The sequence below is a fragment of the Diospyros lotus genome, chromosome 13 (genome assembly GCF_014633365.1).
Source record: "Diospyros lotus cultivar Yz01 chromosome 13, ASM1463336v1, whole genome shotgun sequence".
Lineage (NCBI taxonomy): Eukaryota > Viridiplantae > Streptophyta > Magnoliopsida > Ericales > Ebenaceae > Diospyros > Diospyros lotus.
The window spans coordinates 40,590,864-40,617,171 of NC_068350.1; the positions used below are offsets into that span (position 1 = coordinate 40,590,864).

General features: G+C 37.9%; 3 protein-coding genes and 1 pseudogene across 13 annotated transcripts; all 4 read left to right on the forward strand.

Moving 5' to 3' along the window:
* The first annotated feature begins 3,674 nt into the window (after positions 1 to 3,674).
* LOC127788240 (pentatricopeptide repeat-containing protein At2g13600-like) lies at positions 3,675 to 6,319 on the forward strand (annotated as a pseudogene).
* A 3,379-nt stretch (positions 6,320 to 9,698) lies between these two features.
* Positions 9,699 to 12,899, forward strand: LOC127789247 (uncharacterized). Of its 6 annotated transcripts, XM_052318092.1 has the most exons (7): positions 9,699 to 9,887; positions 9,972 to 10,003; positions 10,235 to 10,624; positions 10,757 to 10,915; positions 11,945 to 12,026; positions 12,252 to 12,430; positions 12,617 to 12,899. In XM_052318092.1, the coding sequence occupies exons 1-6, from the start codon at positions 9,821 to 9,823 to the stop codon at positions 12,401 to 12,403; spliced, it is 882 nt and encodes a 293-aa protein (XP_052174052.1). In that variant the 5' UTR covers positions 9,699 to 9,820; the 3' UTR covers positions 12,404 to 12,430; positions 12,617 to 12,899. The 6 variants fall into 6 exon arrangements, with proteins under 6 accessions (XP_052174052.1, XP_052174051.1, XP_052174054.1 ...); XM_052318091.1 differs by lacking the exon at positions 9,972 to 10,003; XM_052318094.1 differs by having other exon boundaries at positions 9,746 to 10,111.
* Positions 12,730 to 18,868, forward strand: LOC127789246 (rhomboid-like protein 15). 6 transcript variants are annotated; one of them, XM_052318088.1, is made up of 13 exons: positions 12,730 to 12,848; positions 14,775 to 14,900; positions 15,290 to 15,593; positions 15,693 to 15,725; positions 15,805 to 15,896; positions 15,988 to 16,061; positions 16,940 to 17,034; positions 17,129 to 17,198; positions 17,613 to 17,797; positions 18,061 to 18,115; positions 18,209 to 18,256; positions 18,407 to 18,481; positions 18,570 to 18,868. In XM_052318088.1, coding segments are annotated over exons 2-13 (1,038 nt in total). In that variant the 5' UTR covers positions 12,730 to 12,848; positions 14,775 to 14,899; the 3' UTR covers positions 18,576 to 18,868. The 6 variants fall into 6 exon arrangements, with proteins under 6 accessions (XP_052174048.1, XP_052174046.1, XP_052174049.1 ...); XM_052318089.1 differs by lacking the exon at positions 12,730 to 12,848 and adding an exon at positions 12,993 to 13,634 and having other exon boundaries at positions 14,775 to 14,940; XM_052318087.1 differs by lacking the exon at positions 12,730 to 12,848 and adding an exon at positions 12,993 to 13,634.
* Positions 18,869 to 24,608: 5,740 nt separating this feature from the next.
* LOC127788241 (uncharacterized) lies at positions 24,609 to 25,778 on the forward strand. The gene is made up of 2 exons (XM_052316351.1): positions 24,609 to 25,021; positions 25,115 to 25,778. The coding sequence occupies exons 1-2, from the start codon at positions 24,609 to 24,611 to the stop codon at positions 25,776 to 25,778; spliced, it is 1,077 nt and encodes a 358-aa protein (XP_052172311.1).
* Positions 25,779 to 26,308: the final 530 nt, after the last annotated feature.

A 26,308-nucleotide genomic window follows, 5' to 3' on the forward strand; every position in this document is an offset into this window, starting at 1 on the left:
TTATCTAAAATCTTCTCTATAAACACCCACTCTACCCTATCATATGCTTTTGCCATGTCAAGTTTTAATGCTACCCACCCTTGTTTCCCCTTTCTCAACTTATTTAGATGGTGTAAACACTCATGAGCCACTATCACATTGTCCAAAATTTGCCTACCAGGAACGAATGCTGTTTGATTCTCACTAATGCATTTTGAGAGGAGAGGCTTAATCCGATTTGCCAAAATTTTGGAGATAATCTTATAAAGCACATTACACAAGCTTATTGGCCTGAAATCTGACACCATACACGGATTTTTAATTTTTGGGATCAAGGAAATAAGTGTATGATTAACAGAAGACAAAAGATTTCCTGAATGGAAAAATGCTTTAATAGCTTTACAGATATCATATCCTACTATGGACCAATATTTTTGAAAAAATAATGGAGACATACCATCCGGTCCAGGAGCTGTATTGGGATTCATAGAAAAAATAGCATTCTTAATTTCCAAATCTTCCACTGGTGCCGTCAGTTTTTTGTTCATGAAGTCTGAGATTGTTTTTGGAATGTCTTCCAGTATATTATCACAGCATTGTGGGTTAGAAGAGTTAAAGAGGTCTCCGAAATACTTTGCAATCACTTTGGCAATCTCCACTTCTTCACCCTTCTCATTCCCTGATTCATCTTTAATCATGTCAATCCTATTCCTCTTCCTCCTTTCAGCTGTGGAAGCATGGAAATATTTTGAATTTCTGTCACCACCTTTCAGCCAATTAATTCTTGATTTCTGTCTCCAAAATTCCTCTTCCCGTTTATATTCTTCTGTCAACCTACTTTTTAGACTGTTCCAAGCAACCCAATCTCTGTGACCTTCTTGTCTTTGCAAAACTTCCATTTCTTTCTGGATTTGATCAATCAGCATTTTAGAGTTCCCAGATTTCCTTTTCCTCCACCTGATCAATGTATGCTTACATAGCTTGATTCTTTGATGAACAGTGTACATTCTCGATCCCTGAATATTTTCCTTCTAAGCTTCTTGAACCACTTCTCTACACTCACTATCAGTCACCCACCTGCCTTCAAAAATGAATCTCGATCGAAGCCTCTCCCTCTTCGGATTAGTATCTAGCAATAGAAGTGAGTGATCAGATGTTTGTTTTAGAATATGGTTGACCTCCGCCTTATCATTCTTTAACATCCATTCAGTAGACCCAAAAAACCTGTCAAGTATTTCCTGGATAAAGCCCTCCCCCACTCTATCATTGGCCCAAGTGAATTCATCACCTTTGAATTTGATTTCTCCCATCTCTAAATCAGCAATAAGACTTTGGAAATCTCCAAAACTACTTTCCATTCTCTTCCTGCCACCTTTCTTCTCATTCCCATTCCTTATATCATTGAAATCACCACCTAAAACCCAACTAGTGCCCCATCTAGATCTTCTTCCTTTGAGAAATTCTCATTGGTTTCTCCTTTCTTTATAATCCGTACTGGCATGTATGAACACCACCCAAAACCTGTTATCATCTTCCTGATTTTCCCGGATCAACTCCAGCTCCATGAAAAATTCTGTTTTCATTATATTTTTTACAACAATCCCTTCATTCCAGGCCACCATCAATCCTCCTCTTCTTCTTACTGGTTCCATTGTATCCCAATTTTTCCCGAACTGAAGTTTCTTACACACCTTCTCTATTTCCTTATCAACCTGTTTTGTTTCACATAAAAATATCAAATCAGGGGAATTTAGTCTAACCGACTCTTTCAGCTGAGAAACTGTAGCGGAACCCCCTAGTCCTCTACAATTCCAGGATATGATCTTCATTTATCGGTTTGGGGCCATTCGTGGCTGGCTACCCCCACCTTTGGACTCAATTGGAAAACTTCCATTCTCCTACTCTTCCACATTCTCCCCACTGTATCTCCCTCCTGATCAAAACCTTCCTTTTCTTCAACCTGTAATTCTCGCTTCCTCCCATTAATCTTGTTTTCCTTATCATCACTTCGTACTTCCTCATCCTCCTTCCCTTTATTTTTGGCTCGCCTCTTCCAACCCTCTCTACTATTTTTCTTTTTTTCATCCTTGTCATCCTCTTCTGCATTTTGTTTATTCTGTCTTATCTCCTTAAGAGCCCGCCTGGACTCATTGCAAATTGTTTCCGATTCAATTTCCATCACTACTGGTTCAGCACCTTCGTATAGCACCACTTCCATCCCCTCTTTACTTTTGTTTTCTAACGTGTCACATTCTCCCTTTTTCTCATCCTCGTTCCCCTGAACAAGATCCCTGTGACTCATTCTTTTTTTTCTTGTTATTATGGCCACTCTCCACTACCACCACGTCATTACTCAGTCCTTCTATGCCCGCATCCACCCTCCCTATTTGTTCATTGGCCAAAATTCCTTCATCTTCTACCCTCTGTTCCGCTTCAAACTTCTTATTAACCCTCCCTTTCCCTCCATTATACCACCCTACATCCACATTCCTCCCCCCCCTTAGGCAACGATGCTCTCATCCACTCACCATATTGATCATCCCTAACATTAGAATTCCTAGCATCCACCATTTTAATCTCACAATCTTTTTCCGTATGGCCAATCAAACCGCAATAATAACAAAAATTAGGGAGTTGTTCATAGCAAAATTCAACTCATACCTTCTCGCCTTCTAGCATGATGTTGGTGCCACGCAGCAACGCCTTTCCTAACTCCAGCTCTACCTTTAATTTCATTAGGATTCCTTCTTTACTACCAGTTTCGGGAATAATCACATTGAGACATTGAGGGAACATTGCACCCAACTTCCATCCAACCTCTTTAGATGCCCAATGTTCCGGCAAACATCGTATTTGCACCCACATCTCTGCCTTTTTGAAAGCATTGTCTCCTTGCTTCAGTCCAACTCTCCAAGGTAGCACTATCAGCATCTGCCCATCAAAGAACCAAGGTTTTTTCTGTATGACTCTATCCTTTTCCTCTTTGTTGTTGAAAAACATTTGGAAGAAATTGTACCCCCTTTCCACCACTTTTAGATCATTCTTTTGGCACCATATTTTCCCCATTGTATTCCTTAGCCCGGTGAAGTTCACCCTTTTGCTCCCCCATACCTGAACTAACACACTTTTTTCACAATTTTCCTTACAGAATGCAACATCTTTCTTACCAATCACTATCCCTTCTTCTTCCTGCTCCTTTAGACGGAACTTCGAAAACCTCTTTAATACTTCATCCTCCATCCTGTGATAATATATCAGAAAGAAACTTAGAACAACATCAGATTCCTGAAAGAAACTGGTCAGCCTTTAAACAAGAAATTTTACCCGAAAAAAACTCTTTTTTTTTCCATTTTGAGCTTTTCCTTTAAAGACTTCGTAAGAAAATTAAACCTAGACACCACTTACAATTAATTTGTAAAAAACCTAACATTAAATGCTGAAACCATTTAAGACTCGAATTTAATACCGCAGAAAGCCCTATGAACGTTTTTAAGAAAATTTGGCAATTTTTTTTTTTTTCCCACCTGGAACCCAATAGATCAATGGAGCCTTCAAGGAATTTTCAGAAAAGCTGTACTATGTTTTGGACGAAAACAGAGAAATGAAACACGAAATGTGAGATGTAACAGATCAAACTCGAGATTAGTTACAGATTTTTTGAAATTATTTTGAAAATTTTTGAAAACGGCAAAGACATGGCACTCTCCCGCTCAACAAACGCATGTTTGTTGGTAAATACGTGCATTAATTTGTTCTATCGTTCTATCTGTGAAAGATCGGTTCTTTAACAGCCACAAAACAAATATTAATAAATTTTTTCACTGCTCTACTCGTCGTAACACCCCTCTTCTTCAACTAAGCACATCTGGTGCTGGCCACTGGCCAGAAACCATTCTACAAGGCAACTGCCGTCTCATGTTCCCTCACAAAAATGAATGCTCTAAATAAAAGAAATGATGCCCGCAACGCCCTCTGATTCAACGATTATGGGATGGCAAGGAATAGGTCGCCGGAGACCTCTCCTTACTTAACTCGTCACCCTTTGCTAAGCTTTTGGATTCATGTATTAATTCTAACTCCGCTGGTGATGTGGGTCGGGTTCATGCTGGAATCCTTAAATCCCAGTTTGGTCGTGAAGTGTCCATCAATAACAGACTCATTCACGCCTATGGGAAGTGTGGGGTTTTGGGCAGTGCTCAAAAAGTGTTTGATAAAATGTCTGAGAGAAATACCTTTACTTGGAATTCAATTATTGACCAGCTGATTATGTTGGGATCTGTTTACGAGGCTGAAAAGTATTTCCGTTTGATGCCTGAACCTGACCAATGCTCGTGGAACTTAATGGTTTCGGGGTTTGCCCGAGTGTTTTAATGAGTCCATTGAGTATTTCGTGGAAATGCATTTGGAGGATTTTAGATTCAATGATTACTCTTATGCTAGTGCACTTAAAGCTTGCGCTGGGCTCAGGGACTTCAAAATGGGTACTTAAATCCATGCTTCGGTTTCTAAGTCCTTGCACTCCTCGAATGTTTTCAATGAGTCTGCACTTGTTGATACGTACTCAAAATGTGGCAGTGTGGGATGTGCTCAGAGGGATTTTGATGGTATGAGACAGCGCAATTTGGTATCTTGGAATAGTTTGATTACTTGTTATGAACAAAATGGGCCAGCAATTGAGGGACTAAGGGTCTTTAAGGAGATGATGAAATTTGGGATTGAACCGGATGAGATGAGTTTGGCTAGCGTGGTGAGTGATTGCGCAAGCTTGAATACAATTAAAGAAGGTAAAGAAATTCATGCACGTGTTGTCAAGTTCAATAGTTTTATGGATGATGTTGTTATATGCAATGCATTGGTGGATATGTATGCAAAATGTAGCAGAATATTTGAGGCAAGATGTATTTTTGACAGAATGCGAATGAGAACTGTGGTGTCAGATACCGCCATGGTTAGTGGATTTGCAAGAGTTGCAAGTGGGAAATCTGCTAGAGCATTGTTTGGAAGATGATTGAGAGGAATGTAGTATCTTGGAATGCACTTATTGCAGGCTATACTCAAAATGGAGAAAATGAAGAGGCGTTAGGACTCTTTCTTCAATTAAAACGGAAATCTGTTTGGCCAACACATTACACCTTTGGGAATCTCCTCAATGCTTGCGCAAACCTAGCTGACTTAAAGCTGGGGAGACAGTCTCATGCGCGTGTTCTTAAGCATGAATTTCGGTTTCATTATGGCCCTGAGACTGATGTTTTTGTTGGGAACTCTCTTATTGATATGTACATGAAATGTGGATCAGTTGTAGAGGGCAGATTAGTTTTCAAAAATATGGTTGAAAGAGATTATGTTTCATGGAATGCCATGATAGTTGGATATGCACAAAATGGGCTTGGAACTGAAGCCCTTCAATATTTCCGGGAGATGTTGAAAGCTGGAGAGAAGCCAGATCATGTCACGATGATTGGAATCCTCTGTGCTTGTACCCATGCAGGATTGGTTCAGGAAGGGCAACATTATTTTTATTCAATGAAGAAGGAATATGGTATTGAACCATTGAAAGACCACTATAGTTGTATTGTTGATTTACTTGGTAGAGCTGCACTCCTCGATGAAGCAATGAATTTGATTGAAATAATGCCTATGCCTCCTGACGCTGTTGTATGGGGCGCTTTGCTTGGGGCATGTAAAGTTCATGGAAATATCGACTTAGGGAAATTTGTTGCTGAGAAGCTGCTTGGGCTTGATTCTAATAATTCTGGGTCCTATGTTCTTTCAAATATGCATACTCAACTTGAGCAATGGGCTGATGTAAAAAGAATCAGAAAACTTATGAGACAGCAAGGTGTTGTGAAACAGCCTGGTTATAGCTGGATTGAGATTCAGAGTGTTGTGCATGTTTTCATGGTTAAAGATAAAAGGCATCCAGAGAAGAAGGAAATATATTTGCTACTGAAAAATCTAACTGAACTTATGAGTCTATCTGGATGTGTACCTGACAGGGACGGAGCTAGAAGTGAAGGAAAGGGGGGGCCATTTTTATTTTTTTATTTTTTAAGGGGGGCCAATTTATATTATAGTTTTAAAAATTTTAATTTTATAACTAATTTTAAAAAAAAAAAAATTTTAAAGGGGGGGGCCAGAGCCCCCTTGGCTGGAACGTGGCTCCGTCCCTGGTACCTGATATTGATGCTTTTGGTACTGATGAGGAGCAGATATCAGAACATACCTCAATTCATCCCGTGAGCATGGTCAATGTTGTATAATCATTAAACGCAGGGGCGGAGCCAAACTGGGGCAAGCTGGGGCAGCCGCCCCAGTAGAGATCAAATATTCAATGGAATAGGAGTAATTTACAAAAAAATTTATGTATTGCCGTCCCACCTATTTCCGGCCGTGCGCAGCGGCGAAGATGAAGAAGACGACGCCCACGGAGAAGATGACGAAGACGACGACCGTTTTTTATTTTATTTTTTTCATTTGTCTAAACCAAAACGACATCGTTACACTTTAAGTGTAACGACGTCATTTTGTTCTTAGTAAAACAAAAAAAGCAAATTTTCTAAAGGATAAAACGACGTCGTTTTATTATTTAGAATTTTTTTTAAAAAAAAGAAAAACGCCTTCTCCCCTCCTCCCTTTCACCTTCTCCCCGCCGCTTAACCAGTCCCCCTTCTCCCCTCCCCCCTTCTCCCCGCCGCTGCCACCCTTCCCGCCTCTCCCCCGCCGCTGCCCCCCACTCCCCCTGCTCCCCCGCCGTTCCCCCCTCCCCCCTCTTCCCCACCGCTGCCTCCCTTCCCCCTTCTCCCCCTCCGCTGCCCCCCCTCCCCCCTGCTCCCCAGCCGCTGCCCCCTCCCCCCTCTCCCCCGCTGTCGCCCCAGGAACCCAAATTTTCTTGCTCCACCCTTGATTAAACGTCTAAGTTTACAGGCCCTTTTCATGGTATATTCCCTGGATATCTGTCCACCATATCTAAATTTTCCGAAGTAGAAACAAAGTTACATTCAACAAGCCTCAAACACATTTAAACCCTGTTTTGCTCTTCATTGTGCAAACTCAGAAAAAATTGCTCAAGGTAGTTGTAACGATCCGATCCTCGGTGCCGGCCTACAGAAGTATGGCATGCCAAGCTGACTTGCATGGATGACATGGACCTAAGCTTTAAGTAATGCAAGATGAACTACAGCTAGATTGTTGATGGGAAAAAATTGTTCCAAGAAACAGCTAGAGTTATGGGTATGTTAAATTGGCAGTAGAATTGGGGAGATGATACTATTTGAATAACCAATGATGTTTGTTATAAGCAATCAGAACAATATGCACATTGCAAAAGCTGTAGCAAATGTGATCATGTAATTGCATATGAATAAAAATGAACTTTCTCCCTAGTCCCTAATCTTTTTCCTTTTATCCTTTCTTGATTTTTTTGGCGTCGTGCATTTATTTGAAAATTTTCTGTTAATTTTCATATTTTCTGGTCTTTACCAAGATGATGTTTATTTTCATATTTTCTGGTCTTTACCAAGATGTAGTTTATACACTGTTCCAAGTTTCAACCATTTAGTCAGATTTAACCTATGATTTTTCTTAGATGTTAGTCATCGCCAATTTGGTGATGACATTTTGGATTGCATTCTGGTATTACTACATATCTCCATTGCAGATTAAAATCAAATCTAACATTCAATCCATATTTATATCATTACGGATTGATTTCCATTCTACTTTTATCTTTACTTTTTCTATTCAAGCCCTTTTATACAACTGATTTATATGAAACATGCATAGGATCTCATAAATCTCTCTTTTAAGAATTCCAATTTGAGAAAATGATTAATAGGCACTTTATATGATTCATTTTTACTAAGGAAATTTATTATTACTTCAACGGTTTTAGCAACTTGACCGTTATATTATTTCATTGGAAAATAATACGTTAAAGTGAATTAATCTTAACTTCATACTTATATCAGACATAAGTGATCAAAGTTACATCCACATATATTATTGTACAATTTAATTATAAAATTTCATATGATGTTTGCCTTCTTAAAAAAAAATTATACACGAACAAATATTGTCATTGCAAAATTTGTATTTACAAGTATATTCTTTACCACTAGAATTCCTCCTCTTTCGGATCCAGTTCTTTCACCACACTTAGATTGTTAAATTTTTGGTAATGTAATTTAGGCATTAAGTAAATATTTTAATATTAATATCTTTTCATACTTAATTTCTCCAAAACTTTGTGCTACAATTGCGGTAAATATGGTGTGATGAAGATTTTCCTTTCTCACACACGGACTACCCTCATAATAGTCTAAATATTATGTTCATTTTAACGTCATTTTGTAGAATCAAAATCTTTTTTTCGTAAAGAGGATGTAAATATGTTAGGAAAATGATATACAAAAAAGAAATTATATAGTTAAATATCATAATGAATTAATTCTGATTTTGGGATATTCTAATCTCACAATTTTATTTATGGTCAAAATTATATACACATATATTATTGTAAAATTTCATTATTCAATATGTTATTTAGTAAAACTTCAAAATGAAATTATATGATTAAATAGAGCTTTTATCCGTGTTTTTGTTGAAAATTATATTTTACTATAAACAAAAATATTGTGAGAAATTATTATTTTCCTAATAATAAAATTATAAAATTTTATCTTCAATCAATTTAGAGTAATAGAATGATTCAAAATTACTTTCTGCATTTTGATTATGAAAACACATACCATATATTGCTAAAGTAGTGATTATAGGTACAATAAAACTTTTATAAATAAAATTATGGATCAAAGTATAAAAAAATAATAAATTAAAATTAATTTAATATAACATTGTTTTAAATAATCATGTTATTGTAATTAATGAAAATTGATCATTAATTAGAACTTTAATATTTCCAGCAGATTCCTAACGTGATTACAATCCAATTGAATGGTGTATATATATATATATATATATAACTAAAATGGTTGTTTGAGTCAAATATTTCTCAAGTGTTGTTGCATCAAATGAGGGGGCATAAATGATTTTCATCCAACTGGATGATGAAGAAGAGACTCATTCAATTAACAACCTAACATATCTCTCGTCCTCATCCACACAACCAACCTATTCTGCGAACAGAAATGCCCGCAAATGCAGAAACCAGTTTTCCCAAAATAGGAAATGGCCAAACAACCACCATGGAAAAACCCTCTATAAATGCCTCTCTTCCCCATGTCCTTCATCCTCAAGCAGGCAAAAAGCACAGGCGCATTTCGAACCGACCCTTTTGCCAAAAAGAAAAAAATAAGGCGAAGTTCGGTGACCATTCTCAATCGATCTTTTTTTTGAGGTTCTTGCCGTTCAAGTACTAAAATGGCGCCAAAGTTTCCCTCCAGAATTGAGGAGCAGCATGCCGCTATTAAAAATGAACCAATCAAATTACGCCTTTGTTATGCCTTATTTTTTTTAAAAAAAATATAATTTTAGTATTTATCTTTAAGCTAATATCACTTTTAGTCTTATATTTTTTTAACATTTTTATTCTTAAAAATATAACTTTTAGTCACAAAAACGTGAGTCAAGTCAAGCTTAAAAAATGTATGACTAAAAGTGTTAAAAAAAAAAGACGGTAAAACTAAAAGTGATACTCGCTTAAAAATAAAAAGACTAAAATTATATTCTTTGTGAGAAGATCAAACTCACTAGTACAAATTACGCCTTTGTTTGATTTTGAGAAAGCGCAGATCAGTAACACTACAAATTTGACGCCTTCATTCATTCCCTCCCAGAAAATGTATTTCCACAGTCCACTCCAGTCACGATATTCCGGATCAGAATGCGTCTCAAATTTCTCCCAACTTCCCGTACGTCGCCAGCCGCCATCGTCTCTCTCGGTGATAAAGGTTAATAATCTCATTCAAATTAGGGCTTTCTTCCCAAATAGCTCAGCTCTCGGTGATAAAGGTTAATAATCTCATTCAAATTAGGGCTTTCTTCCCAAATAGCTCAGCGAAAAAAGGTACTCCCTCCCTACTACCAAACTTGGCTTGAAGTAAATAAGCTTCAACAATAACGAACAACGGTTTTGCCTCGTCAATTTAATTTGCTGTAAACTATCCTTTGAAAGGTATGATTCCCTCAGAGGCTTAGATTTGATTAAGATATTTTTCTGCGTGCGATATACGAAATTTTTATTGAACTTCATGTTTGTAGTCTTCATTTGATTCTATTTATTGATTTTTTTCGGTAGTTCAGCAGTGACAATTGCATAAAGCGGAGGCTTCGATCAAGGTGGTGCACATTGAGAATGGAGTCCACAACCGGAGACTCGCCTAGCCACAGAGCAGATACTATAGTCCCACTAAGCAATTTTGTTGAGGACAATGATCCTCCCATGTTGAGTTCTCAGACCCTCGAAGCACTCAAAGAATACCTATCTGAGCAGGGGACTTGGGAATCTTTGGCAGAGGTGGAGGAGGAAGAGGTAGCACTAGTCGCAGAGGATTGGCGGCTCAGCCAGTTCTGGTATGACAGAAACACTGCGGAGACTGTGGCAAAAGAAGTTCTCACTCTTTGCCACTCCCTTGATTCCCCGTCAGTCGCCTGCGTTGCCTGCCCTACTCTTTATGCCTATCTCAAGGTACGGATTACGGATATAGAGAGGATCCTTGGAGATGCAAAAGCATATACATATTTCATTGATGGTTTCCACTTCCCTGTGAACTTTTGAAATTGCTTATTGCTTAATTTTATTTGTGATTCATTGCTTCAGAAATTTGATGCTGAGGTAAATGCTCAACTTCTTGAGTTTGACAACCGATTTCAGCAGTATGGAAGTGAATTTACATTTTATGACTACAACCGGCCAGAAGATCTTCCGACATCATTGAAGCATTCATACCCTATAATAGTCGCTGATCCTCCTTATTTGGTAGGATTTAAATTACAGTAGCAATCCTTGCATGTGGACTATCTCCCTAGTTGAAGTTTGAACTCATTTGAGGGACATGCTGTTTGATTGCAGAAAAATAGTTTTCTGAACAGGCTTGTTGATGCTTTGAGCATCTTTTATAATATGCTCTTCAATAATTTTTTTCTTTTTTTTTTTGGGTACAAATGCATTTCTCTATTTTTTTATGATTGAACTTGTTACTTGTTTGAGTTAGATATAAAAGATGCTCATCTATACTTTGTGATCGTAAAGTACCGCTGAAATTAAAAGGAAAATTTTATAAAACAGCTATAAGACCAGCGATGCTTTACGGTTCAGAGTGTTGGGTGTTAAATATGAACATGAGCAAAAAATGAGAGTAGCCGAAATGAAAATGCTGAGATGGATGTGTGGACACACTAGATTAGATAAAATACGTAATGAATATATTAGAAATAAAGTAGGAGTGGTACCAATAGATGAGAAAATGAGAGAAACACGTTTAAGATGGTTTGGACATGTGTATAGGCGTCCTGCAGATGCACCGGTAAGGCGCGTAGAATATAGAAACAATTCAAATCAAATAAAAAGAGGAAGAGGAAGACCTAAAAAAACTTGGAAAGAAACTATTAAAAATGATATGAACTATCTAAATTTAAATCAAAATATGTGTTTCGATCGAGCACGATGGAAAAGATTGATCCATATAGCGACCCCACATAGTGGGATTAAGGCTTAGTTGTTGTTGTTGTTTTTTTTTTTTTTTTTTTTTTTTTTTTTTTTTGGGGTACAAATGCATTTCTCTATTTTTTTATGATTGAACTTGTTACTTGTTTGAGTTAGATAGATTTCCTTCTAAATATACAGAAGAACCGCTCTAGAATGTAAGGGAATTCAATTTTGTTTACCTGATGATAAACTGTACAAAAGGAAGACAGTTTATGCAGTTGATCTTTTTGAGATTATGAAGGAGAATGGGAAGTCTGAATATTTCCAATGTCTAAAGGTCAACTACTTTGATAATGGCAGAGCAAAGAATGCTTGGAGAAAGTGAGCCAAACAATTTCGTTCCTCTCAAGACCAGGAAAATGCTACCTACTTCTGCTCACTGGTACTTCTTTTTACTCAAAACTTTCTCCTACATTTGGCAGATTCTTTCTTCTTCTCAGAACATATGTTTTGTAGCTTTTGACCATTTGTTTTCTAGCATAAACTATACACGACTAATTTTGTGGATAAGCTTTACTTCAAATTTATCATATTACTTCAAAGAAAAACAACAATGACCATAATGAGCTCAAATGCTTTCTTGTTGCATTCCTTCAACTATATTCAGGAGAGGTGCAGAAGGATATAGCTGCAGAGCTTTTAGATTTACGCCTGTGTGGTTTTCGACCTCAGCACTCAAGCAAACTTGGCAATGAGTTTCGACTCTTCACCAATTACAATCCTGGGACAAGATTAGGCGGGTGGGAGCAAGTGCAATAAATTTTGTTGGGGAACGTCTTTTCAATTGTAAGTTGCTGTGGATTTGTTATTTTGGCTCTTTCTTCTATCTTCATTGAAACACAAAAAAATTGACATCTTTGCCTGATGTGGTTGACCTTCGGGAATTTGGTTGCTAAACTTGCATGGAATTTTGTCAGTTTGTTTACAATATGTGGTTACTTGTCTTTATTTGTATGTATTTTCTGTTAACAGTTGATAGCATGGCGCTTAAATCATTTGACGGGCTGCTCACTGCTGCAACTTTGGATATGCGAGTATGCCTCCACCCCCGGAGGTGGCTTAGTGCTTAGTGTTGGGTCAACGGAGACGGAGTGCAGGTCGGCTATGGTAATATGGATGGTTCAGAGCTTTTTTTCTGTTTGAAAGAAGAAGACGACATTGAAGAGATTTGTACTTCGTCTTAATGGAAAACCGGTGCATGCATGTAATGTAAAACAGACATTGCTCTTCAAATCTTACTATTTTGTCATTCTCATGTTTCCTTTCCCTTTTCGGAATTTGATTCCCCGTTTAATTTGTCAATGCCGTTGTTTGTTATTTGAAGATTTGAAGTATAAATGGGTTAACATCCACAGATTTAAAAAAAAAAAAAAAAAAAAAAAAAACCCAGGGCTTTACCTCAGCAGTAACATCAGGAGCAGATTTGTTACAAAGTGCACGGTTTTGCGGGGAGATCTGTGAAATTTATGCCTCTTCCTGATGGAATTGCTGAACACCTGATTTACATGTTCGAACATTGTTAATAAAGTAGAAGGATATAACTATAAATATCGTTCGAACATTGGTAATAAAATAGAAGGGTATAACTATAAATATCGTATTTCTTTAAAAAAAAATTGATGGGAGTTTATTAGAATACATCGCCTGGATAAATAAATAAAATAAAAAATGGGTCATACAACTTCTCCAAGTCTATCTGCGAGTGAAATTGGGCCCGCGTGTTAACGGCCTTAGACCGAAAAGTAGAGAGGCCGTCGGCAGGCAGCGGGTTATAATTTTTCCGACCCTTTTAAAAAAAACAAGCGCAGAAATCAATCCTAGTCTATCAGGGTCAAAAATAACAAGCCGGTCCGATTTCGAAATTCGAAGTGCTGCTGAGAGCAGTTGGATTGGTTTGTGAAGTGAGCAAAGTGGAGAAGAGAAACTTTGAATGCAAGAAGCTCGACGAAGGAATCGGTTTCCCAATATGAGATCAAACATCGTTTCTGAGGTTGCTCTTTCTTTATTCACCTTTTTCTCCTTTTCAGTTGCGGCTCCGTTCCTTCAGTTTTTGGGTGTTGTTTTGAATTGGTTTATACTTAATTTCCCTAATTAGATAATAATAATTTGGTTCTAAGATGCGTGTTCCGTTGTATTTGCGTAATACCGACTCATTTTCGGAGTTTAATGAAAGATATCGCTAATGTCTGTGTTGTGAAGTGAAATAGTGTGCGTGTGTGTGTTTTATCGGATGTATTTAGAGTGAGAGTATATGGTGTTTGCGTGCTTAGATTTTCTTTTCTTTTGTAGCTGTGTTTTGTGCTGTTGTTCTATTGGATTGTAACTGTACCTGCATTTCTATTCGTGTTAAGATGCTGATTACCTTCTGGCGAGGTTTTCAATTAGGAAATCTCGTTAGTGTTTAAGAGTTGTAAACCATAACTAGGTACTTGTGGGAGTTGTGGAAATTTTGTTAATTGTATTATTGGAGTCAGTGAGGCTCGTTTAGACAAGGCAAGAGTTAAAATGGAAATGATGAATATGATACTACTTGAGGTTAGAATGTTATGCAACTTTGTTGTTCGTGAGTGATGGGATTTAGATTTTAATATCTGATTCTATGGAAATGAAATCCCATCCCGTTCTCCTGGGACCTGGTTTGACATTTCAAGAACTCATCTGGGTGTTGATTTCCCTTTATTTTTATGTATAAAGTTGACAAGGTCAGTAGCAATAACCTAGCTATTGGAGAATGTAAATTGCTGTCTGCACCTCAGCTTGCCCCGTCATCCCGAAGAGGAGGGGAAAGCGAAAAAAGAAAGAACAGATTTATGTAACATTATATAGCTGTGGTATATTATTTTTGTTAATTCTCTGAGTATTAGGATATGCATGTTTCCATTTTCATTTACATGAGCATTGAACATTGAGGTTATTTTCCTTTAGAGTTTGAGTTTGAGTTCAAGAGCAGGCAGTACTTTGGAAATGAAAGAAGTTTCATGGTCCCAGTGATTAAGTGTTTGATCAACTTTGTTGCTTAATTTTATTCTTTCTCTTTTTCTGTCTTTCTGTGAAGTTCAATAGTGTACTTGTAAGAGACAGAAGTGGCATCATTCTTAATAATAATACAAGTTTTATTTTTCTCATGTAGGCTGGATTTTCCACAAGGATGCGGCAATGGTGGGAAGGAATTCCATTCCTCACTTCTGCAGTGGTGGTAGTTTGCGGGGTTATTTACTTGGTTTGTCTACTTGTTGGATATGACTCATTTGCCTAAGTATGCTTCTGGCCATCTGCAGTTGTTTCACGGTTTCAAGGCTAGTAGTTAACTTGCTGGTGCTTTGTCCTCTTCAACTTAGTTAAAAGATTTTTTATCGTTTCCTTTTGAATGTGATATTTAATTTATAAACCTCTAAGAAATTTATTTATCTTGACTCTAGAAAAGGAAGAATTTATTTGTTCTTGATCTTAAGAATTCAGCTACTGATAGCCCTTCTCTCTTTCTCTTTCTCTTTCAGTGGCAAAATGAACTTGAAAAATTCTCATCTAGAATGGACTGTTGTTCATGTTTCTACATTTCATCCTCATCGCATGTGAGGCGAATGATGCTATTGACGTTAACTGTGTTTTTTTCTTTTTTGTCCTCCCCCCTTTTCTTATTTGCAGTGTACAGGATCTATACCTCAATACTTTTTCATGGTTCTTTACTTCATGTGATGTTCAATATGTTAGCTTTGGTTCCTTTGGGATCTGAGCTTGAGAGAATTATGGGATCTGTCCGCTTGAGCTATGTGACAATTTTGCTGGCCACAAGCAATGCCATATTTCACCTTCTTATAGCTTTTTTGGTAGCTCATAATCCTTTTCGTTCTTCCAATTATCTCATGAACGAGTGTGCTATAGGCTACTCGGGGATCCTGTTCTCTATGATTGTGATAGAGACAAGTTTAAGTGGAGTTCAATCTAGAAGGTTTGCCTCTTTTGTTGCTTGCTTTATCAATTTTTGGTGTTCAGAAGGGCGCGTTTGTTTTTTTTCCCATGCTAATGGTTTATGTATTTCCTTGTGCAGTGTGTTTGGACTTTTCAATGTGCCTGCTCAATGGTAGATAAAAACTTTGCATTTGCAGCACAATTTATTCATGATATCCTGTTATTACTTGCAATTGTGCGGTTTGGTTCAGGTATGCATGGATCTTATTGGTGGTTATCCAGCTTCTTGTGACAAACGTATCCCTACTTGGACATCTCTGTGGTATTTTGTCTGGATTTGCATGTATGTTGATTATTTCTGTAGTCATTCCATTATATCCTATGTGGGTGTTACCAGTTCTGTGTCCTCATTTGCAAATTTCTGCTGATGCCAGATACTTATGGGTTATTCAACATGTTAATTCCCGGGTCATCCTTTTTTTCATGGATTGAATCATCCCCATGGCTTGTAAGTAGCATTGACTCTTACTCGAACGCCTTACAATATTAGTTTCCTATTTTACATTGGGTGGGATTGAACACATTGACACTGTGATTATCCTGTTTTCTATTAATATCCTGAACAAGGTTGTTCTTTTGTTAATATGCCATATCTTGGTCCTTTGTTTTCATAAGTTAAACAAAACTTCAATTTCACCAAATGGCTATTTTCAGAGACATATATGTGATCATGCATTCACATATTCAGGTACACATAGATCACAATTCCAATGCCAGAGATTAAGTGTGAGATTTGTATGTGCACATGCATGCATGTTCTATAGTTTGCTAATTGAATGTTGTTTATGAAGTAAATGTTGTTCCGGACAATTGACAGATCATGTTTCTGGGCATCCATATTATAGTCTAACTGTGTGTTAGATGGTTCAACTTTGGCATTGAACTTTTATTGTCTATCCGTAATTCTATATGGATTATGTGGTAGAGAAGCATTAACGTTCTAGCGTTCTCCAGAAGAATGAAAAATGAGAAGGCGTAGAGGAAAAGCCTAGTTTTTTTCAACACATTTGCTTGCATTTACAATTGATGACACTTTGTGTATCTCAATGTTTCAAACATTTGGTTGAAGGTTTGTTTAAATGGTAAAAAATCAGTTTATGAGTTATTTTCCCTTGAATAAGGTGGTATCCCTGCTTGTTAGTTGAGGTAACAATATTTTTTAGTTAGTCAATATGGTCAGATTAAATTTGGGCGTGAAGAGAATTTTTTTCTTTTAATAATTTATTTGTTTGCTATTCATGGTTATCCTTGAATTTCTATTGTTTGTTTGTTTCGGATGCACATTGGTAATGTAAGATTCTCATGAATTGATCTTTTCTTGGTCAGTCATCATGTGCTAGGAGACCGAAATTTATAGCATGCACAGGCGGGAATACTTCAGGCTACATTCCCACTCACACAAGTCAAAGTCTAACATCCAGGTAGATATTTTCCGCTTATTGGCAGTTACATATAAGCTTTCTTTACACTAGTTTGGTATATGTATCTTGACATGGTTATTCTTCCCAACTGCAGTGGGTTGCTTTCAGGAAATGTTTGGAGGAACTTCTCATCATGGATGCCACAAAGAGAGACCTCTTCTCAGGTGCTTTGCATACAATTATTCATATTTAATTTTTATGTTTTTTTTTTGTGAATTTTATTAAATCAATGATGCTACCGAATAAGGTTTATCGAAAGATTTGCATGTCAAATGGATAGTATGATGCTCGCCTAAATAATGATGAGAGTTTGTTTGTTTAATGTTGGATGTCTTCTTACATCTACCCACGAAGTGTGACTTGGTGATTATTAAATCTCCACTTTCGGCAATCTAGGAAGTGGTTTTAAATGTCTAGCTAATGCCAGTAAATGTGCATTCAAATTGCACACCAACAGCGGTGCAACATATATTTATATTTCTTCTTCCATTTTTTTTCCTCTCTTCCGGGGACACTCATCAAAAATGTATTGTAGCATTTTCAGTCTAATAATGTGGTGATGTCACTTCTGGGTGCAGTCTGCTGAAAACGATAGTAGGTTTCCTGGAGCAGGAAGAACGCTTGGTTCTGCTTCAAGTCAAACAGCATCTGCTGGCAATCCCGATTCAAGCTTACAGGCTAGACTCCTGGACAATGACAACACAACAGACCATCCATCGCCAACAGGAGAAAGTGCTACTGGCCAACAGTTGACAGATGGAAGGTACAAAGAATACTTTGGTGAAGTTTGATTCAGAATATGTACTTAACAATTCAGCAAGAATTCTTTGGTTAGCTTCAATAAAAAATCTGGCTTTGCCTTCTGAAATTCTTTGTTGAAATATATTCCTGTTGCTCAAGTTGAAGCATGCACTGTCCTTTACAGCTTTCGCTGTGGCATGTAAAATCTGTTTCTCTAGTGTGATTAATTTAAGATGCCCATAAATTAAGGTGTGTGGTTTTCACTGAAAGGACTTCATTTTTCAGACAGCGGACAGTTGATAGTGCAGCTGTGCCGGTCACCAGAGTGCCGAGTCATCAGGTTCAGCTATGCTACGCAAATCTCGAAGCTTGATGCCGACTTCCCCCAGGAATGTTGCAGGCTTAAATTAACGCATTTATTTTCCACGTGTAGGGCTCTGCTGAAGACATACAGAAACTTGTCGCCATGGGTTTTGAAAGGGTAAAATTATCTTGTTGCGTTCTGGGTTTTTATTTTTTTACTTTTTCTGCAGTTGCTAAATGCTATCTTTTTAAGGGGATATTGGATGTGATTTGATATGTATACGAGGAGTTAAGAATCTTGGATTTACAGTTTTTGTAAATCTTGCAGACGCAAGTGGAAGTGGCGTTGTCTGCTGCTGATGGGGATGTGAACGTAGCTGTGGAAATTCTCATGAGCCAGCAGGTTTGTTACACTTCATCCCAAACACCGGTTAGGAACAACAGTGTGCTGGTCCTTGACGTTTTGTATCAATGTCTGATCATCCGTGCAGGTATGATGCTTATTTTGCGGTCAGGAAGTGCACCAACTTTTATTGAGGATTTTCGACAGCCTTATAAAACCCCTGTTTCTGGAAGCTCCAAGAATTGGCTTCCACGTTAGGAAGTAGTTTTTTAAATCCATATTTCTGGAAGGTCAAGGATCCGACTTTTTTTTCCTGGTGTTGTATATGTGCCGCCAATCTAACATTGACTCTGTATAAAAGGCTCGGAGATTTTTTCCTCGACTTTGTACAAATTGTTAAGATAGTGATTTTGAATCAAATAGTGCGAGTATTGCTAGCTTCCACGGCGCGCAGCAAAACGTATTTTAGAAGACATTGTTTTGTTTTGTTTTGTTTTTGTTACAATTTACAGCATACAATCGTCTTATTAATCCGCGTAAGGGAAAAGAAATTATCCGTACAACCCAATCTGGAGGATAGCATTATTTTTGTAAATCCAACATCTCAACATAATAGTAATTTTTTACAGAAGCAAATTGCAACTACTTGCTGCTGGGAACGTGCTGCGCCTGTGCGGGTGGCTTCACAATAAGAACCGGGCAATCTACATGATGTGCACAGTAATCACTCACGCTCCCCAGGAAAGCCCTGCAAGTCAATATATATTGCTTTAATTGAGTCATACAACCAAAGGGGCAAAAAAAAAAAAGGCCAAGTAATGAAACGCATTGTGATCCAAACAAAATGAATAGATTGAGGGAATGGACCACGAGATCCACACGCTGTTCCTCAGGTGCTCGACATATGCTGTCCTTTGGATCTCCTTCCAGAATCAAAGTTTCTACCTTCACCATCACCATATTAATCAGAATCCATCGTTAATTATTTGATCCGTGCATAGAGTAGAGATATTCGTGTACATGTAGGCTGTAGCAGCAGAATGTGTCATATTTGGCTAAGATAAATTAGTAATCTTTTAATTGATGAAATTCACGTACCCTCTTATCTTTGCACATGTCAAGTCAAGTGCACGAGCCAGAACAGCAGTAGCGTTTTCTTTCTGGGCTTTCTTCACTGACTCGATCATGGACGTCGTTGGATAAACAACTTAAATTTGAAGGGCCAGGTAAATTAAGCAAAGTTGATAAACAAAATTATGACCAATGATAGTAGTAGATATATACCACTAATTACTTCTGTTACTACTACGATAGTTTAGTCAATGCATACGTACGTACCTGGTCCGGCTGGATGGATGAAAGGTTGAAATGGCTGCTGAACATTCACCAGTATTATCATGCTACTCTCGCTGCCGGCGGGCTCCTCCACCTTAGCAGCTCTTGGTGCCTCAACAGGAAGGTTGAAGAAGAAGTCCTACCATCACTTTCCTCATCTTTTCCTGCCCTGCCAACCCTGGCTGCTCGTCCGCTACTGCCACCTTCTCATCTGCTGCTCCAACTCCAGCTTTTTCCATTCCGGTCCCTTCCTGTCTCTTTCTAGCACCAAATTTTAATCCAAGTTTCCTTTGTTTTGGTTTTGCATGGACCGTGGCCTGCCTATTTATAACTATGAGCGGTTGTTCTAGAGCTATTAATTTCAAAACTTAATAAATTACCTGGGAGTAATCTTTGCAAATTTTCAATGGGAATTTGACGCCCGGACAAATATCCCTTCCTATAAGGTTAATTAATTCTCTGATAATGCTAGAATAGTTCAAAATGTTGGAAAGTTGTCTAAAATCAGCGGAGTATGTCAGGATCTGAGAAGCAGACAATTAAAAGATAGCTGACGGGTGCTGGCAAAATAAGAGGTCGAGGAAGACAGGTGGCTTCCATGCAAGAACCAACGCGCATGCATGCCAAATGCCACGAAACACACACTCCACCCAACTTGCTATACGTTTCTTTATCCATCCTTTTCTTTTTTCCTTGTTTTTTTCCTCTCTATCTGAAGTAGTACAGAGGATGTGATCATTCTATGATTATCAGAGCCGGTCTGGGATTTTTAAGGCCCAGGGCAAATTTTATCAAATGTGCCCTTTTATATAAATTAAATAAAAAAATAAAAATTATTAATTAATTAATTTTATTAAAATTATAAAAATTTACAAAAGATAAGAAATAATACTTTGGGACTTCATTAAAATCTTGTTTGGAAAAAATTCAATCGGATAAAACCTCAAATGAAGGAAAAAGAATACCCCGTATTGTAAACATTGCATTAAAAAACAAAAATTACATATTTGAGTTTACATACTTCCTCCTGAATCTCCATAAACATTTCTTGATTTGATCAATCTTCCTTTCATCCTCCACAATTAAACGAAGCAAAAAAAATCATCAAATATACCTACAAAATAAAAATAACAATGAAATCTCAACCACAAAACATCATTTAAAATGTCTTCTTGTTGCACTTTTATATGCAAAATCATCAATTATACTATCATATTTAATGTTTTCTAACATATCTTTTTCAATGCATAATATCGCTAATCCATTTAATCTATCTTGAGTCATGGTGGTCCGCAAGTAAGATTTTAATAATTTTAATTTAGAAAAACTTCTTTCAGCAGATGCCACAGTCACAGGTATAGTCAATAATACCCTATAAGCAACCATTACATTAGGAAACATGTAATACCCGAGAATGATTTGAGGTCATAAATAATATTTGATGAAGGGCATAAATGGACTTTGTGGAAAATAAGACTATAGGGTACACTAACGCAACTTTGGACGATCGAATTAGTCAGAGGGAATACCCTGGACCCTAGATAGCCAAGGAAAATGGTATAGTATCGACAAGTAATACGAGTTATGATTTTAGGCATCAAAAGAAGTTGGATCGGGAACGGTTCCCGGTACAGCTAAAAAAAAGGCAATTGTGATTTAGGCTGAAATACCGAATTATCGTACGGGGCATCCGGGACGTCAATGGAACCCCAAGGAAGTTCATATTTGGCATATAGAGTAACCCTTCAGTAGTTTTTGGAAGAAACAAAAGGGTTTGTAGCTAAAACGAAGATTCGGGCCTAAGTGCAGTTTTTTCGAAATTGACGGAGGGAGATCGAAACGATATTTTTTCAGAATTTTAAAGAGAGTGTTTTGGGATATTTCAAAGGGTTATAAAGGTCTTTAAAGAGAAGTTCAGTTTTTGAGCCGGGGGCAAAATCGTAATTTTTGAGGTTTGGGGTAAAAGTGTAATTTATCGAAAAATTAGGGGCATTAGCGCAATTAGTCCATTTTTCAGGGACTAAAATGCAATTAAAAATTAGCCCGGGGACCATGTTGAAAAGGGTCTAAGTGCAATTATCCAAAAATTCGGGCCAAAGTGTAATTCTTGAAATCTTTTTACTAGGGGCATTTGGGAGATTCAGGAAAAAGCTTCATAAATGACTTTAGAGATAAGGATGAAGTCTCATGATGACGTTAGAGATAAGATGAAGGCTCATGATGACTTTAAGGATAAGATTTATATAAGATTTGATTGGATAAGAAAAGATTTGATTTAGATAACAATGATTGCAGAAGATTTTAGAAGATTTTGGAATGATTACAAAAGATATTAGAAGATTTGGAATGATTATAGAAGATTTACAATGATTGCAGAGAATCTTAGAAGATTTTGGAATGATTACAAAAGATATTAGAAGATTTGGAATGATTATAGAAGATTTACAATGATTGCAGAGAATCTTAGAAGATTTTGGAATGATTACAAAAGATATTAGAAGATTTGGAATGATTATAGAAGATTTACAATGATTGCAGAGAATCTTAGAAGATTTTGGAATGATTGCAAAAGATATCAAAAGATTTGGAATGATTATAGAAAATATTAGAAGATTTGGAATGATTGGAAAAGATTTTGAAAGATTTGAAATGATTGCAGAATATATATTTCTTGGTGGCTAAGTTTCCTAAACATATAAATAGGGGCTCAAGGCTAAGGATTCTCTCATTCGAAGTTGTGATACATTTGTGCTAGACGAGAGTGCTTCGGGTGTAGTGGATAGAGGGTTTTTAAAGCATACGCGAGGCATCACACGCGTAGAGCACTTAGGCAGCGCATGAGGACCTGTAAGGAGGTAGTTTGGTTAAAAGACTTTAGGAGTTGCACGAAAATTGAGGTTGGGCACAAGATTCGAGGTGTTCTGAGTTTCGTTCAAGGTGAGTTGTTCGCTACCAAAATTTGGCTTTCTTATGAGTGGTTCTCCTCCAAAACTTGATTTATTGTGCTTGTTCTATCTGAACATATGGTAATTTCATGCAAAATGGTTTTGTGCATTAAAATGGTAACCGGTGACGGTTGGATTTATGAGGGAGGTTTGTCCCTAAACGTTTTGAACTGTGCATTGCATTTTATAAATGTTGTTTATACGATGCATTGAATTGTGAATTGTGGCATTGTCTTGAGTTTTATGTGTACGTATGGAATGTCAGCCTCGGATGTTGTCTGGATAGTGTAGCCATAATTCTCCAAGGGCGTGACGGAATAATAGGGGTATCTGATGCTAGTGTGCATGTCAGGATAGCCGCCTTGGTTTCCGTGCCAGACCGTTTGGTCAGGGAAGTTGCACTAGGACGACTAGGTGATCCATACTGTGTTGTTCATGTGGGATGTCAGCCTAGGATGTTGTCTGGATAGTGTAGCCGTAATTCTCCAAGGGCGTGACGGAATAATAGGGGTATCTGATGCTGGGTGTGCATGTCAGGATAGCCGCCTTGATTTCCGTGCCAGGCCGTTTGGCCAGGGAAGTTGCACTAGGACGATTAGGTGGTCCATGTGAAATTTTGGAGTTGGGATTGTATGGTGGTTCTTGGATGCTTAAGGTGGGAACGTATTCTGGTGAGATGCGTTGGCAGCCCCATTTAAGCTAGAATCGCGTCGCGTCGTCGTGTCGTCGAGTCGGTGTGGTGGCATAACTTTTAGAGAGATTGCTCTTTCCCCATGGTAGGGTTAAGCGCGTGGGAATTCTCTTGAGCTAGGGCTTATCGGGTATATTGGTTTATTTCATGTCTTGCATTATTCATGAAAAATGTGTTTTGAACTCTCACTTAGATGATTCATCATCTAATTTGGACTTTGTCCCTGGAATATTCAAACATTCCAGGTGAAGGCAGCGGTGCAAAAGGGAAAGGAATCGTCGAGGAGTGACGGCGACTAGCGGATAGTTTACATTATGTCTTTACTGTTATGTTATTTACTTTTGAAAACGTCATGTAAACGTTGGTGCAACTTTATATATAAATAAAGTGGTTTTGGTTATGACCTGTTGAGGTTTCGATCTAGCTTCCGCATTTGTGTTGGTGAACCTGTCTTGGTTTATTAATGGTTCATAGTTGATATACTGAGAAGGTGTAACGGGATCTTCGGGGAATGGTTTTTGTGTTGGATTTTTGTTTGAAAAAAAATTTATCCCCGGAATCTTACGTTACGTTAACGCTCCCAAGAATTGGGGTGTTACAATTGGTATCAGAGCGAAGGTTTGGAATTTAAGAGACTCTGATTAGGGTTTGAAATGTAAGGGATTCTGATTAGAGCGATGGTTATTTAAAGATTATAGATTTCGTTGGAAATTTAGAAACTATTGATTCGAGGGCAATAGTTGAAATTTCATGTGGAGTAATGAGATAACTGGTAGTTATTAGGAATGATCGAGTTAGAAATAATTCGATTCGGATCAAGGATCCTAGGGATATTAAACTCAGGATGATTTGATAAGTGTTTTGGAGAATCGAGTTTAAGGATTTTGAGGATTGATTTTGATGATAGGGATCTCAAAATAAATGTTGTGAGGATCGAGGTAAGGTACCTCAAGGAAACAACTCATAGGAACGAGTCAAGAGTGTTTAGTTCAAATGTTGATCTAGAAAATGAAGTGGTCGGGTTGTAGGATTGAGTCCCGTAAAGATGATTGGAGATTAGAAATTGTCACTATTCATGATTTGAGATTTGGACAGGGTATCCTTAATGGTTGTGGGACCTGAAAGATCTTTTAGCAAGATAGAGATTATCTTTACGTGAGGTTTGCACTGATTAAGGAAGTGTTTTTCTTTTTAGATGGTGAAAACTCGGAGAGTCATGGATCTTAGCGAGCGAGATGAAAGTGACAGTAGTAGCAGTCATCATAGCCGTTCTGCGAATCGTGTCACAAACGATGGACGACAAGAGGAGGGATCAGGTTCTAGTGAGAATAGATTTGATCGAATGGAAAGAATCTTAGAAGGCATGCTGACACATGTAACGAGGAACGAGCCATCGAGGCATACAACTCATGTGTTGGATCAGTATCGCCGACAGAGACCCCCGGTGTTCAGGGGAAAAGCAGAAGACGACCCCTGCATGACAGAATACTGGATGGAGCAAACTGAGAAGCTGCTCCAACATTTGCAGTGCAGTGACGAAGATAAGGTCAATTGTGCTACATTCATGCTTGAGGAAGACGCTGCACGATGGTGGCAATCAGCCCAGCGAGCTTTGCAAAGGACACCTAGGCAAGTGGAACAAGATCCAAGGCCAAGGCAAGCTCAACCTGTGACTTGGGCTAGATTCAAGGAAGCGTTTGACACAAAATATTTTCCTCGAAGCTGGAGAGAAGAAAAGACTTGGGAGTTCATGAAATTAAAGCAGACTGACGAGATGTCGGTGACCCAATATGACGTAAAGTTTACTCAATTGATCCGGTATGTACCTATGTACGAAGCCGATGAGTGGCAGAAAGCCCAGAAATTTGTGGGTGGATTGAAAGTAGGACTGCAGCAAGCTCTTAGCTCGTGGACTTTGGACACCTACAATGAGGCATTGCATAGAGCTTTATCCACTGAGACTAATCTACTACGAGTTAGTTTGATTCGATCGGATGAGAAGAAGAAAGATCCGAAAGGTGGGGAGCATAAATCAGATGGAAGGAACTCCAAAAGCAATGAGCCATGTTCTCGATGTGGCAAGGTACACTCCGGGAAACAATGTTTCCAAGGACATATTCGATGTTTTTCGTGTGGTGAAGAAGGACACAAGAAAAATGATTGTCCTAAGAATAAAGAGGCACCACCAACCGGGAATCGAATGAGGATTACATGTTTTTCGTGTCAACAACCTGGTCACTACTCGAGCGAATGTCCAAAGAGGCAGAAGGTGGAACAAATGGGAAAAGCAAACGAGGCTCAAAAACCTCGCCCTGGACGAGTTTTCTACCTGTCAAAGGATGACGACGATATCTACTGGACAAAAGAGAAAGGTACGTCGAGTTAAGTTCAATGTTGTCAATTTCTGTGTGATTTTGTCATATGCATTAGCAATAAAGTCGGCTGGGAGTCAATGAAATGTATTTTGAGGACACGATTAGAAATAATATTAAGTATTATGAATTATTTTGGATATGTGTAACCGCCTGTTTTGAGCTACAACAAGATATTCTGGAAGATAAGAGACATGTTTGGTAAGCTCGAATCATATAGAGATGTAGGTTATGAGTAAATTCTAAGGATTAGGAATGGTAATTAGGACATTTCAATTGGGAGACATTAACAATAGCAGTGATTCAATTATCACGGACCAAATTTCGAGGACGAAATTTATTTAGGGGGGGAGAATGTAATACCCGAGAATGATTTGAGGTCATAAATAATATTTGATGAAGGGCATAAATGGACTTTGTGGAAAATAAGACTATAGGGTACACTAACGCAACTTTGGACGATCGAATTAGTCAGAGGGAATACCCTGGACCCTAGATAGCCAAGGAAAATGGTATAGTATCGACAAGTAATACGAGTTATGAT

What these genes read in the sequence shown, in the direction of transcription:
- LOC127789247 (XM_052318091.1), top strand. Translation starts at nt 9,777, where the DNA reads ATGTATTTCCACAGTCCACTCCAGTCACGATATTCCGGATCAGAATGC. An exon ending in CTCTTTATGCCTATCTCAAG is followed by an intron (nt 10,625 to 10,756) that starts GTACGGATTACG and finishes TCATTGCTTCAG; the next exon opens with AAATTTGATGCTGAGGTAAA. An exon ending in TCGCTGATCCTCCTTATTTG is followed by an intron (nt 10,916 to 11,944) that starts GTAGGATTTAAA and finishes TGATAATGGCAG; the next exon opens with AGCAAAGAATGCTTGGAGAA.
- LOC127789246 (XM_052318086.1), top strand. Translation starts at nt 15,175, where the DNA reads ATGGACTGTTGTTCATGTTTCTACATTTCATCCTCATCGCATGTGAGG. An exon ending in TATTTTGTCTGGATTTGCAT is followed by an intron (nt 15,897 to 15,987) that starts GTATGTTGATTA and finishes TGCTGATGCCAG; the next exon opens with ATACTTATGGGTTATTCAAC. An exon ending in CAACAGTTGACAGATGGAAG is followed by an intron (nt 17,798 to 18,060) that starts GTACAAAGAATA and finishes TTCATTTTTCAG; the next exon opens with ACAGCGGACAGTTGATAGTG.
- LOC127788241 (XM_052316351.1), top strand. Translation starts at nt 24,609, where the DNA reads ATGGATCTTAGCGAGCGAGATGAAAGTGACAGTAGTAGCAGTCATCAT. An exon ending in GCTTTGCAAAGGACACCTAG is followed by an intron (nt 25,022 to 25,114) that starts GCAAGTGGAACA and finishes TTTTCCTCGAAG; the next exon opens with CTGGAGAGAAGAAAAGACTT.